Source organism: Diadema setosum, chromosome 5 (assembly GCF_964275005.1).
Source record: "Diadema setosum chromosome 5, eeDiaSeto1, whole genome shotgun sequence".
NCBI lineage: Eukaryota > Metazoa > Echinodermata > Echinoidea > Diadematoida > Diadematidae > Diadema > Diadema setosum.
In genome coordinates this window covers 21,244,103-21,258,934 of record NC_092689.1, presented here as the reverse complement: position 1 = coordinate 21,258,934, position 14,832 = coordinate 21,244,103, and the positions used below count along the sequence as shown (strand labels likewise).

Sequence of the window (14,832 nt, the reverse complement as noted above, 5' to 3'; positions counted from 1 at the left end):
ATTTACAGTACCTGCTCGAAGATTTTTTCCTTTACCAAAACTTCCTCACCTCCAATTTCCTTGCTATTTCCTGTGAGGTAGATGTACCAACCCCAGCCTTTGGGCTGGCTGGTGCCGAGTTGTTCACTGTCACTGTCATGTTGACCATGCCCATACTCACCCCCAACCTCAGTTCCTAGACACGAGTGGTCTTCAGGCCTGCACCTCTACCACAAATTTAAGTTTTTAAATGTGATGTCAAACTAATTCAGGAAGGCAAGGATGTTTCTAACTGACACCCCCCCCCCCCCTACAGAAGAAATGTGGAAATTGTTTCCCACTTTGCTCCCCTGGATCTGACATGAACACACTTGAATTTGCACTAATGAACATACTTTCCTATAGCATTGTGAGTACAATCATTTCTGGTTTTATAGAAGAACTAGAACTGTTACTAGCCTCTAAAGAGATGGTACGCCAGAGTGCAGTACAGACCCTGTGTTATGGTTGCCTACAATTGTATGATTGGACTACATATTTCCTGCCTTGTTTCCAAACTGTTAAAATCTAAAGATTTATGCTATCAAGCTATTCATACGAGAGATATGAAAAAATACCTTAGTAGGGTTTCCTGTGAAGCTGTCATCCATGTCTTCACCAAGGTCATCATCATCATCAAGAATGCTCCTGAAAAAACAAAAAAACAAAAAAACATTACACACAGAATACTGTTGTTTGGTGTAAGCTGAGAACCTTCCTGTGTGAGACACACATGTACGATGATACTAATCTATATAGACTCCAGCATCACAACAATTAAAAAAAAAAAATTAACTTGAAATTATGTCAATTCTGACAAATTAAATGATGCGATGTATCCAGGAATAAATGTTTTGCGCCTGACCCAAATTTGGATGACCCTATCTGTGACATGTACACGTAGACTGCAATTGGGGGCGAATGACTCCACTTGTATAGCCAATGTGGCATCTGAGCAAAAAGGCGTTATTTTAATGAAATGATTCTTGCATTATGGTCAACATGCATGCAAAATGTGGGAGTGACAGGACATGTACATGTATTCACCAAGATACAGGATGAAATATTAATGACCTCTGACCCTAATTTACAAAGCCAAGATAGTATCTGATGAAGTAGTTATTTTATGAAATGATGTCCATGACATGAACTAAACATGTGCAAAACATGGAGGTGTAGGGCCTGTTGTTAATGAGCTATTGCACAGAACGTGGAAGAAACAAAGAAAAAAGAAATATGAAAAGTTAATGTACATGTATACAGGGTAGTATAACAATTTAATTTCAGAAGAAAAAAAATAAGGTTAGGAAGGTACGATGAGACTTTACCACAAAAAAAAAGGGAAAAGTGTAAGAATTTCAAAAAAGCATAAGAAACTACATTTGAAAATTGTCTATACTGACAAATCAGGTGATCAGATTTATCCAGAAATAAATGCTTTGAGCCCAGACCGCGATTCAGATGACCCTATCCGTTACATCAGGTCATTTTCAAACGTGAGTGACACGACAATCTGAGAGTTAGAAGGGCACATATCTTCCCACCTGGAGGTTATGAATGGATCATGACTACCATTTTAGGTTCAGTGTAGGACTGGCATGTACCATTACCAGTTGGATTTGAATTCTCCAATTAACAAGTAAATTATGATTAAAAAATGATGCGTGAGTGACACAACAAATTTCAGACATGGGTTTTTGACCATTAAAGGGGAAGTCCGGACGATTATCAGCCGTTTCCCGTGTAAAGGATAATATTTCATGAACCTATTACCCTTTTCCCGACGAGAAAAGACCGACAGATACATTTACTATGATTTTTTTTTAAAATAAGGTAATTCTTCATGTTTGAATCCGTCGCGAGCAGCCCTTCGTACTATCTGTCCCAGTATGCATTGCGCGTGACGTCACAGACTCACTTTCCTCAGCAGAGCACCGCGAGCGCATTGCACTGCTGACTGCGGCGCGGTATCTGCATGCCTGCCGAGGTCTGCCCAGTTGGCGCTACCGCAGGATCGAGTCCGTACACTGTTTTAGGAGTGCTGTTGCCAAATGCTGTATTCCTTTATTCAAATGATCTTTGGTAGTATATCTAAATAAAATCCGTCAAAAATTAATGTAAAATAGTTGCAATGTTATAACATTTTCATTTTATTGAAATATTATAGGGCAATTCCACGTTACTCACGTTACACTTTTTAGGCGTCTCTGCATATTGTAATTGTCATATTTTTTATACTGGAAGGTTTGACATACTCTCTGTTATACAATAGATGCACAAGTCCTTAGTCTACCATGCAATATTAATAGAATTTTACTAACCACATCCATACCGGAAATAAAGACAAAATACTTTCGTTACTCATGTTACATTTTTTGGGACGACATAAAAAGCCAACATGCCTTTATTCAAAAAGTGTCCTCATACTGGGCAGTATTTCAAACAACTGTTGTATGATTTATATAACTCATGTTGGGGTACTCAAATATAGGGGGTCAAAATTTTGAGAGCATTGGAAATATTTGACAGCGATAGCAAAATTGTCGTTACTCATGTTACACGTTACTCACGTTACATATTAGCTCACAATCACTACCACATAATTGACCACGAGAATTAGCTGGAAACTAAATGCTTTTGATGTATCTAACCTCTACAGATATTTTATCCCTAAAATAAAGCAATATTGGCACTCTTTCATACTTTTCCCACTATCATACGGTCCTATATTCCACATACTTTACTTTTCAGAATCCGAGTAACCACTATAAACCAAAAGCAAGAAAATATAAAGTAGTAGATACTAGTTCATGCAGTGAATTAAACTATTATCCTTCTATTCCCTTTCACAGGAACTTAAATTTAAGTCGTTTTAATCATGAGTGAAACATTTGATTTCATAAATTGTAAACTACTTTAGAAATGTGTACAGTACATATGTCTACAAATTACATCCAACTACTGTTCCAAGTGTGGACTTTCCACTCTATGTCAGGGCTGCCAACTCTCGCGCAATTAGCATTGAACTCACGCAATTCATCAAATACATGTATCAACTATCTCTGATAAAAGAATTCTCACACTTAACCCCCCAAACAGCATACAAAAAGAAAAAAAAAAGTAATGTCCCTAAAATCCCTGATTATCTGAACATGCAATTATGCCCAAGCCCAAACTTTTCAGATTTTCCCACAGGCAAATTTTCTCTATGGCATGTGTTGAAATCTTTACTAGAGTATGCACCAAATCCACCAGTTAAAATGCAAAATTGATGAAGTTCACTCCAGTGAAAAGGGGGGAGGGGAGACAACCCCCTTCCACACCATCCCCAACCCCCTCCCCACCACTGTCACTTTGATTAGTCGCTTGCTTACACTTCACCCCAAATTTTCACTCTAGTTTGGCAGCCCTGCTATGTACAGTCTTAACTGATCTACCTCTTAACCCAAAAATATTCTTGTATCTTCTGGTAGTGGTGAATTCTAACTTTGAGTAAGTTATTGTAGTTAAGCAATTGTCATTATTTGGGGTTGATAATCCCAGAGTATAATGTATAAAAAGCTGCAACACCGAATATTCTTGTAAATGTCTTAAACACACATGTATGTGTATTTACCAGCTGCCAGAAAATGATTATTGTTAACCCCCACTCAAAAAAAAAGAAAAAGAAATAAAAATGGCATTGTAAAAAGAGACAATGCCAACTCTTGCTCAAAATTACATCAGATATATACAGATTTTTGTTAATCTATTATGCTTACATAAATAAATTGCATCGAGATGCAACATTAATTCCCATTTGTCTTATGACAGCTCCACTAAACAATTCCCAAAATTGTACAAATTACAACCTTAAGCATTAAAAAAAGATGAAGCTGGCTCTAAAAGGGATTTAAAGTTATCCATAGCTGATATCTGAAAAGATATAATGTAAGGCTTAGAACTTAACCAAAAAAAAAAAAATACAATTTCCATGATTATTAGCCACATCTGGTTTGTCTAGTTTGCCAATCAAGATTTTCTTTGAATAGCAGTTGTTTAGCCTATTAGATAACAACCAATTCAAGCAAGGTCATGTAAGGTTATTTACAAGACCATACTCTCTTTATGCTCCCTCAGCTTACTCAATTCACACAAAAAATTTTTGCTGTCATTGGTGTAGAAATATATTTGTATTTCATGATTTTTTTGTCGTTACTCACGTTACACCCTTGTTACTCACGTTACATTGTTACTCACGTTACAATTTTTGAACCTCTCTCATTATAATACAACTGCATGAACACAACTCTTTCACCATTTTTCATATTAGGTAGAGGCAGTATGAAGAGAATTTCCATTGGCACTTTTTAAATCCAAGGGAATATTAAGATATGAAACTATTTGAGTATTTTCGTTACTCACGTTACATTAGTTTTAGCAGTTTGGCAGTATGCATTCTACCAATTCATGGGAATACGGATCATTTTTCCTCACTGACAACTAGTAACTGATACCCAATACATCATAAAAATCAACAAATCAATTACATACCATTCTTTTATATTCTATGGATTCAACTCAAACATTCAAATAAATTTTCAATGTAATTCTCAATGAAAATGTAATTTGACTTTAAAGTGTAATATCTGCCATTCTGGAGGTATATTAGTGTAAGAAATGGCTGTTCCACATGCCCAGACGTATACTGAACAAAATAAAATAGGTGGCAAGTTTCAACGTAACAATTTATTTTTTCACCCCATGACACCAATCTCATGGAATTGCCCTATATGTATGTAATACTCCCGTACTTATCAGTGTCCACCCCATGATTTACAATATTGGCTATTGTTGTCATCAGAGTGATCAGGCATACATTTACGTCTGCTGCTGCCAAATGCTATCACAATCCGCGATCGTCTTTTTTTTTTTTTTTGACTTCTGAGTGTGAACAATCTGAAATCAGTCTGTCATTTTCAGAACAAGGAAAAGCAGAAATTACGCGGTGCGTAATATATGTCCCCGCCGGAAGTAGCATTTTGTAGCAAAATGTACAATACAGGTAAAAAATCAAGGTCAAAGGTCAAAGAAGTCAAAGGTCAAAATTCTGTGTAGAAGTTTTGAAGCTCTCACCTAATGCCATCACATAAAGCAAACGGAATCGAAATTGGGTTAGAAATGGCGAAGGAGTAGCATTTTGTAGCAAAATGTACAATACAGGTCAAAAATCAAGGTCAAAGGTCAAAGAAGTCAAAGGTCAAAATTCTGTGTAGGAGTTTTGAAGCCCTCACCTAGTGCCATCACATAAAGCAAACATAATCGAAATCGGGTTAGAAATGGCGAAGAAGTATCATTTTGTAGCAAAATGTACAATATAGGTCAAAAATCAAGGTGAAAGGTTAAAGAAGTCAAAGGTCAAAATTCAGTGTAGAAGTTCTGAAGCCCTCACCTAGTGCCATCACATGAAGCAAACGGAATTGAAATCGGGTTAGAAATGGCGAAGGAGTAACATTTTGTAGCAAAATGACCAATATAGGTCAAAGGTCAAGGTCAAAGGTCACAACTGAAATTCTGTGTAGAAGTTTCAAAGCTCCCATGTAGTGCTATCATATAAAGCAAACAGAATCAAAATTGGCTCATAAATGACAGAGAAGTAGCAAATTGAACATTTTGATCACACACGGACGCACACACAGACGGACACACGGACGCACGGACACACACACGGACGCACGGACACACACACGTACGGAGCCCGTTTCATAGTCCCCTGCTCGAACTCGTTCTGCGGGGACAACAAACTTGAAACAACAGTCATCAATATACTGACTCATTATATTAACTTAGCTCAATCACTTCCAGTTCTAGAGAAAATCTGTAAAGATTCCTTACAGGGGGGGGGGGGGGACCCCTGGGGCCCCCAGGTGGGGCATGGTGCCCATTTGATGGAATTGAGATTCTATCCCCCTAGGGGTGCTACCTGCCAAGTTTGGTGAAAATTAGTGATAGGGTTTTCAAGAAAAAGATGAAAATTTACAACTGCAGTCCAAATGTAGGCCCCCTGGGGCCCCCCAGGTGAGGCATGGTGCCCATTTGATGGGAATGAGATTCTTTCCCCCTAGGGATGCTACACTGTACCTGCCAACTTTGGTGAAAATTCATATTGGCATTTTCAAGAAAAAGATGAAAATGTACAATTTGGGCCCCATTAGGACCCCTCCCCACCCCCCTCCCCTGAGTCCCAAGGGGGGCACCCCTGATTCCGCCATGAACAAACTAAACTACAGTCATCAATGTACTAATTCATAGTATTAACTTAGCTCTATCACTTCTGGTTCTAGAGAAGAAGATTTTTTAAGATTCCTTAATTTTGGGGGGTTTGGGCCCTTCTGGGGGCCCCCAGGTGGGGTATGGTGCCCACTTGAACAAACTGAGATCCTATCCCCCTAGGGATGCTACCTGCCAAGTTTGGTGAAAATCGGTCAAGGGGTTCTCAAGAAGAAGATGAAAATGTAAAAGTTTACGCACGACAGACTCCGGACGAAGAGCGATCGCAATAGCTCACTTGAGCCTTCGGCTCAGGTGAGCTAAAAAAGCAGAAATATAAGTTGTTACTCCATGTTTAGCTGCACAGCAAGGGTCAAAAGGTCAAAAGTAAATTAGCCAGCATTACACTCCTACCATGACAAGCCTTCAGACCTCATAACTTTCTCCAGCAGAATGGTTCACCGTTTTTTATAGCATGCAAGGGATGTTAGGAAAAAATCCTTTAATTTGATACCAACACATCTATAGGGGTAGTCTTAAAATTCATATCTGAAATCTTGATTTTACTTACATAAGTCGTAAAACAGTTTTTTTGATGCATTACATGGGTGTTGGGGGACTTTTGGGTAATAAGTCAGCAGTAATTAACAGTAAACGAGAGAAAATCATCAATTGTGACCGGCGACAACGGTTTCAGGCAAAAGTCAGGAATTTTGAAAATTCATTTTTTCATTGAATCACATTGCCTATTTCCTAAGCTTTATATTGATTACACTGTAAAACACTTGTACTTATCGGTACTGTAAGTGGTCATATAAAGCGAAATATAATGCACTTTTTGATTTGTTAGCCTGACAAAATTGCAAGAAAACGGGCTTTGAAGATTCCCCTCATGCTCGAAGACAATGCCCAGTGGAGATGCGAGGTGAGAATCACCCATCCGTACAATGGTGACAATCAAGATAAAGCTCTGCCTCTAGCAACCACAGCGGCTTCTGATTGGCTCACTGAGAGAGTCAAATTTCCCGGGCACCTTCCTCGGAGCTCAGCATATGGAGCCGAATGCACAATGCGGTCCCCTCGGGTTTGTTTACCAGTACGTCTTTCAAGATGGCGGATACGATAATTACAAGCTGCTGGTTGCGTGTGTATGGTGCACTTATTACTCAATGGAATCCACATGCTATGCCTGTGTGTATACGTCAGGGGAGCGGGTGGCACATTCGTATCCACATTTACAAATTACGTTTTCATAGCGGTTGATTTGTCTTGTAAATTTCATCATTGGGACCCTTTCGAAGGCAGAAAGATGAAAAGGGTCACGCTTCCTGCTGTTTTGTTTTGTTTTTTTCAAGCCGTGCATGTGTTGTATTGTGCAGTAAACAAGCAAACAAACAAACAAACAAACACGACTTTACTTTAATAGGTGCAATTTGGACGTTTACTACGAATACTGGTCATTTATGACCACTCCTTTTCTCTCTTCTGCTGTCTTTTTGAGTCAACCTGCTGTCATATTTACTACAAGCACAATTAACAAGTCAGTTTCCGATCGTATGTTGCACGATTTGTGTGGCGATTTGCCACTCTGATACGCTAAACCATGTTCCCTATCGTATCTATTTTCACGTTAAGTTAGTGCTGCCTAAATGTTGCTGTTCACTTTTTGTTTCACTTCCGTTGTCGAACATTGTGGTAGAAAAGCTCCGATAGAAAGCCAAACGAAGAGCATACAAATGTACACTGAAGACTGAGAGTACTGGTATCTATTGTAGCAACAACAATGGAGCATGCATGCGTGGACAAAACATTTCCAACACGCTGCGAGGCGTATCTCCGAAAGCCGAACTATGTAAATGTGCGCGATGCACTATCCAATGGCACGCGAGATGCCGCGCCGTAGCAACACTGGGCATAGTGGCGCGGCGTTCGAAAGAAGATCGAAACTGACAAGTGCAATCCAACATAGGGTGTTTAAAATTTCATTTTCGGTAGGAAAAACTTAAGTGTTATGCTGTGAAATTTAGTGTAGATGTAGAAAACATATCAAAGATTCAATTTCTGCAAAAACCCAAAATCAACAAAAATAATGGTCAAAATCTTGTACCCCGCCTAGGAGGGAATTTGCTCTTGCGACTTTTGCCTGAAACCGTTGTCGCGGGTCACAATTGGGTTTCCACATGTGATAACTGATGTCTAAACATGCAGCATGTGAATTTTGAAGTCAGTCGGTGTATTCTTTGAGAAGTTACAACAGTTTAAAGTGAGAAAAACACAATTGCACACCCTGATTGTGCTTATCACCTTATATGTCAAGAAATGGAAAAATGGAGTTTTCTTAAAATTAGCTCCATGCTTCAGTTTGCCTCCCTGTAATCTCCTTTTCATTGAAACGATAGCTCTGAAACTTTTTTCCCATTAAATACCAACCCTAAGTGAAGTGAATGTCCAACAACATTTCAAAGCATGAAAAACAGTTCTAAATTTTAGCCATTTTGTCCCTCAGTTACACCATTGATCTGAAACAAGACCTTATGCATACATGTACATTGTATAACAAGTGTGTTATTATGGAAGTCAGACTAGCAACTATTTACCTGGTACGTCTGTTATTGGAGAACCTGACTTGAAAGTTATCATGTACAATGTAGATGTTTCGGGCATGATATGTGTTAACGGAAATCGTAAAATTCCCAGAAAATTTTTGTTAAAAAGCAAATACTTTCCGAATTTTCACAGACTCTTATGAGAGTAACAGTGGTGATTTAGAAATGGTGAAAAATGTTTAGCTACCGGTACATTTTTTAGTATTAATTATCTCAATTTGAAATCTGTTTTGGACAGAAAATTGTAAAATTGTTAACAAAAATGTATTTTGGCATGTTTTTTTTTTCAAGCATGGGTGATACATGTACCTTCATACTGCTACATGTAAATGTGCATATCATTGACCATGCATTAAACAATGATTTGATGCTCTCTTATTCCAAGCACTGATTCTACAAGACCCTAAATTGTTAATGGAAAATGTCACGTCCGAAACACCAATTTAAAGTTAGTGTCACATGTACATAGCGTGTACATGAGATGTACGTTTATGTAGTAGTGTTTCACTGGTGATCTGATAAGTATTTAGTATGACTCCTCTTCTTCTACAACAGAAATAATAAGATTTTAATTTTGGAAAGCTTTGTTACATGTAATATTGATTACCCTGAAATCTTGCAAAATTTGTCCCTGAAGGATGGCAGTTTTGGACCCCGTTTACAGTGCGAGGCTCGGGGCGGCTCGGCCGCGGCCGAGCCCTCCTTCATTTCAGTGTAAACGCGCAAAAGGCCAAATGCGAGGCCAAAATTGGTTGCGCATTTGGCCACGCTCTGGAGGTGAGCCGAGGCCGAGCCCAGCCTCTTCTTGGTGTAAACGCAAACTGGGCCAAATGCACGGCCAATTTTAGTCTGGCTTCCAGACCCTCTGCCCGTACTATTTCGCTATTCACGATATTAACCCCCTCAACGTCGAAAACTAGTATAGTTTAAGGAGGTTAGTTCTGGAGGTGAGCCGAGGCCGAGCCCGGCCTCTTCTTGGTGTAAACGCAAACTGGGCCAAATGCACGGCCAATTTTAGTCTGGCTTCCAGACCCTCTGCCCGTACTATTTCGCTATTCACGATATTAACCCCCTCAACGTCGAAAACTAGTATAGTTTAAGGTGGTTTTGTCCTGCAAAGGATTTTTCCTTCGGCAAAGGCCTTTGCCCGAACGGCGACTTCGTCACCATGGAATCCAGCTGGTAAAGGGTCTGAAAACCAGGCTATACCAAATTGCGTTTGTTTGCAAGCAGAGCACCACTACGACAAAATATTGAAAGTTTGAATTAAAAGCGCGCCTGAGCCCAGCAGTGTAAACGGACAAAATTGCGAGGCTCGGCCGCGCAATTGAGGCCGGGCTCGGCCCTGCACTGTAAACAGGGTCTTGGACCACATACAAGTACATTTGTACATGTACAGTGTATGCCTCCTTGGCAAGGAGATGGATGACCACAGAAGTTTGTTATGCTATGGGAGGTACAGTGTAGCACTTTTGGTACTCTTGCAAGCCACCAAAGAAAAAGACAATACGACTTTGTACTTATTTTCTATAGTTCAATAAGTAGTCACTTTAAAAGTTACACCATTGTGATTGATCTGAAACAGCACCATACATGCATGTAGAACAATATAAGGAAAATATAAAGAGAATTCCATAAAATTCCATTCTTTTTAAAAATAATATACTTGTGCATTCCCTTGACTCACTACTGATGTAGGCCTATGTGACGGTTGTATGTACACGGTTTGTAGACTTCTACACGGTACCAGTAGTATGTTAAGGGTAATTAATTCCACTGCCTTCAGAAATAGCAAGTCAAGTGCTCTTTGTTTTAAATGCAAGAAAAGTCAAAATATGAGTTCTTAAAAAATATTTTCTTAATACCATCCTACGCATGTGACACCAAAAGCTCTCTTCTCATCCTGTGATGGTGGCATTGAAACTTCAAAAATGCATAACTTTTGAATGGATTGTCCAATTTTCCTCAAAACTGACATGCTCTTCTCAATTCTAGAGAACCTAACCTGGTTTACTAGTATAATGAGGTACCCGCAACTCGTCAGGGGCCCTATCCTATTTAAATATCGTCACCCTGCGTAAAATGACTACAAGTGCACTGAACTACAATTTATGCCCCTGTGTTCGGTACAATTAAAACTTTGCAGGGTTACCATTTAACCAAGCAAACTGAGGTGAAAGGAATACATACGTCGGTATTACGTGTCATCAGTATCATCACGTTCACATGCCGCACACGTCTTTTATGTGCTTTGTCTATGGCAACGTGGGGTGGTGAGGTGCGCCAGGTACAGCGACAGGGCTGTGTATACTTACATTCGTACAGTTGGACCTACACTGTAATACTACCCATCGACCACTTTTTGAGTAAATACTTTTATCTTTATAAGTAATCGCGAGAGCGCCGGCCTCATGCCTTCCCATGCTTTTTTTTTTTTGTAGAGCTATCTCCTGCGAAGCCATCGGCTCCAGGCCCCTGAGACTGGTGCCATCGGCTGCGGGAGGTCTCTTCTATTCGGTTGACCAGGTTTCGTCCGTGCTCCGCCTCCATGTCGACGTCAAGAGCAGAAAGAAAAAGGTGCGAGCTGTATGGGGCACTAAATGTCGCATGGCCCATTTTGTTACGAATTGGTCATTTTGTCAATGAAATGTTGTCATTTTCTAACGAAATGAACATTTCATGATGAAATGACATCATTTCGGAATTAAATGATCATGTTACGAAATGACTGATTTCGTAATGAAATAGATCTACGTCATGCGACACTTGCGTCCGATATAGCTAGCGCCAGCTCACAGGCTCAGGTCGCACACACAGAACTCTATACAATATGCCATGTGTATAGAGTTCTACAGTCGCACAGTGGGCATTCGGCTTTTCTCCCTCCCTCGCCCAGCTGATCGCTCAGATCACGGAGACAATGGATATACACACACTATGGGTACGGGCAAAGAGATTTTAATATCATTATAGCGGAGAGAGGCCTGTATGTATTGTGCCTGTGTTGTATTGCATATCATGATAAGTTCTCGGTACACGGGAAGCTATGAATGCCTTATTTTATGGTCTTTTCGCACAACTGCAGGATCCTCTGCACCGCAGGTGAGTCATTGAGTTTTACTCTCACATCAGATGTCATTGTACACAGACTGCTGTATGGCTATTACATCCATTTTACTAGACATGCCTGTGTCAGGAACAGACAATTCCATTCGTGTACCCAGTAGGCCCTACTGCTCGGCGTACTGTATGCTGAACGAGCAGCCTGGGTCAGCCGGTTAGAATGTTGCTGTATACTGGACATGCATTGCGAATCTAAGCGTTGGTATTTTATCAAATTTTAAACAAATCCATGTTCCTCACTGAATGTATAAGGATGTTGGAGTGACGGGCATGTCCTACAATCATGGTGTTGGTCAGTACAGGTACAACTGTTAGTGTATAAAAGATCTGAGACTTGCGAGATTTCACTCGGCGATTCGCCTGCTTGCTCCGGATGGATACTGTATACAGTAACATTGTATGAATATGTACACAGGGGAGGTGTGAGACGCCTCCATGATCACATGTCGGCTGTGTGTCATGGACGAATTAGGTGATCCGAGTATCCTCTCGGATCACCTTCTGTATCTGTACTGATTCTTTCTTCTTTCTTTGTTTCTTTCTTTATTTCTCCTCAAAAGTTGTGCAGAGGTTAGCTCAGAAAGTGCATTGCCTATCAATGTCAAACTTATACCATATGTGTATCATGTCCCAAAGACGACAGATCTAATAAAATCATAGTGATCAGTCGACCATGACGTCACTATGACGTCATTATATGAAAACACATTCTCATTCATAGCTCATTAATGGAATGGAATTTTTCAATGAAATTTACGTCACATATAGTTCAAGTCAAGTTAATTCTACTCATGTTTTCAAAATTCATCTATACCCTTAAAACGTGCGCGTACGCGCGCATTGAAATATTTGTATGCTCCAATCGAGCTCAAAATTTTTTGCAAACGTTTCAGACCATTTGGAACATTTTTTGAAAAATTGAAAAAATTGGACGGATGTGTACGCGCGCGAGCATAAACGCACGCACAGCTCATATGCAATAGAAATTTCCCATTTTTTCACTTTGATCGGATGTCTGAAATGTCAAGGAATATTTCTACCAAGTTTCAAGTCAATCCGACTCAATATGACGTCATACGGGCCCGTCAAAGTTGAAATTCCGCGCGCGCGTCAATGGCGATATACAGTGCAACTATGCCAAAAAACCGCCAATTTTAAATCCGATTTTACTCGTCAGGATGGACGGTGACCCCCCATTTTCTTTACATATTTTGAAAGAGACGAAGAATTAGGATTATTCCTCGATCTGTTCCTCGATCTGTGGGCAGCTAGAGCCTGAATGCCACAGCTTATCGGAAAGTACATTTGTATTCACCGAAATAAAAACGTAAAGGCCTGTACAGTTGGAATGAGGGGGTCTGGCTCGAGTTGCAGAGACATGGCCAAACTGCGCAGTGCGCTGCGCAATGGCAAAGGATGAGCTGAGCCAGAATCAGCGTTGCGAAAGCTCGCATGAACGCTCTTCCGCTGAGATCGTGATTTGAAACGCCGTTTTGAATCATGATTCATGTTTGTGATTCTGGCTGCGAAATTCGCATGAACGCGGCCTAAAGCTTATCTTCGATGCATTGAGATCTATCTTTCTTTCTGTAACTTTCTTTGCAATAACTCATGAAAAACAGCCCCTATCACCCCCATATTTTGCATATGTTTAGTTCATGTCACATACATTATTTCATAAAATAACAACTACTTGATCAGACACCATCTTGGGTATGTAAATTAGAGTCAAAGGTCATAAATGTTTCATCCTGTATCTTGGTGAATACACGTCGTATCTTTCCCATATTTTGCACACGTATAGATGATGTTGCGAGAATCATTTCACAAAATAACCAGCTTTTCCTCAGATGCCATCTTGGGAGCGTAAAGGTGGGTCAAAGGTCATATGTACTTGTTGCTGTATCTTCGTTATAGTGGATACAGATTTGGTACCAAAGATGGCAGATATGACTCCCTTTTCTAAATGAGAATCCAAACATCACACGGCCAATGTCTCTGAACACAGATGAAACCTGCATGGTCATGCCTATTGCGATCAGGACTCGAATCATTGATTAAAAAAAAAAAATTGGATCACCTTAATTTGTCAGTAATGACAAATTACAATCTCTAGTTAACTTTTTTTTCCTTCCCTTCCCTTTTATTTCTCCCTATAGAATAATTTTGTTCTTTTTTGCTGTTTTTTTTTTTTTTTTCACTGCACATCCAAACCCTCTCGGCCCTATTCTTCGCAAAAAAACAGAAAAGAAAAGAAAAGAAAAATGACAAGACAAAACAAACCACAAAAATTAATCAAAAAAAGAAATAGAAAAAAAATAGAAATATGAAGTAAAAAACAAAAACAACAACAATCCAAGTCAGATGAACAGGTGATTCTCTGAAAAGCCTGAAATTTCTTTGATGCAGACACATATATCGTCGCCGGTCACACGAACCGACGAATCCCTCAGGTTTGCGTAAGAATGACAATTAGAGAAAATTGCGTTTGAAGTTAACCCATTTTTGACTTATGGTTGCTACACTTTCATGTCTATAATTTCCAATTATTTTTGTAGTACATCAGATTTCAATTCTTGCTCTAACTTGTGAAGTTTTTATCGAATTCTATTGTTAACAAATAAGCGGAAAATCGTCAAAGAGCTGCATGCATGTATTTTCGGTCTGCAAAGAACGTTGTCATTTTCCATGTGTGTCCATATGTACATGTACATTGAACGTTGTCATTGTCAACGCATGTATTACATAGTACGCGCACTGTGCGAGCGGACAATGAACTGTTGAATCTCAAAAACTACATGCAAGTCAATGCGCACTGATTCGTCGGTTCGGTGAC

The 14,832-nt window shown here is 39.6% G+C and overlaps 1 protein-coding gene across 1 annotated transcript in view; it reads right to left on the bottom strand.

The window, feature by feature from the left end:
• The window catches only part of LOC140228636 (wee1-like protein kinase 2), a 173,856-nt gene that overhangs the window by 125,438 nt on the left and 33,586 nt on the right, over window positions 1–14,832 (bottom strand). Inside the window, exon 2 of the mRNA XM_072308884.1 lies at window positions 597–666. Coding sequence (XP_072164985.1) covers window positions 597–666 — 70 coding nt within the window. The remainder of the gene's footprint in view (window positions 1–596; window positions 667–14,832) is intronic.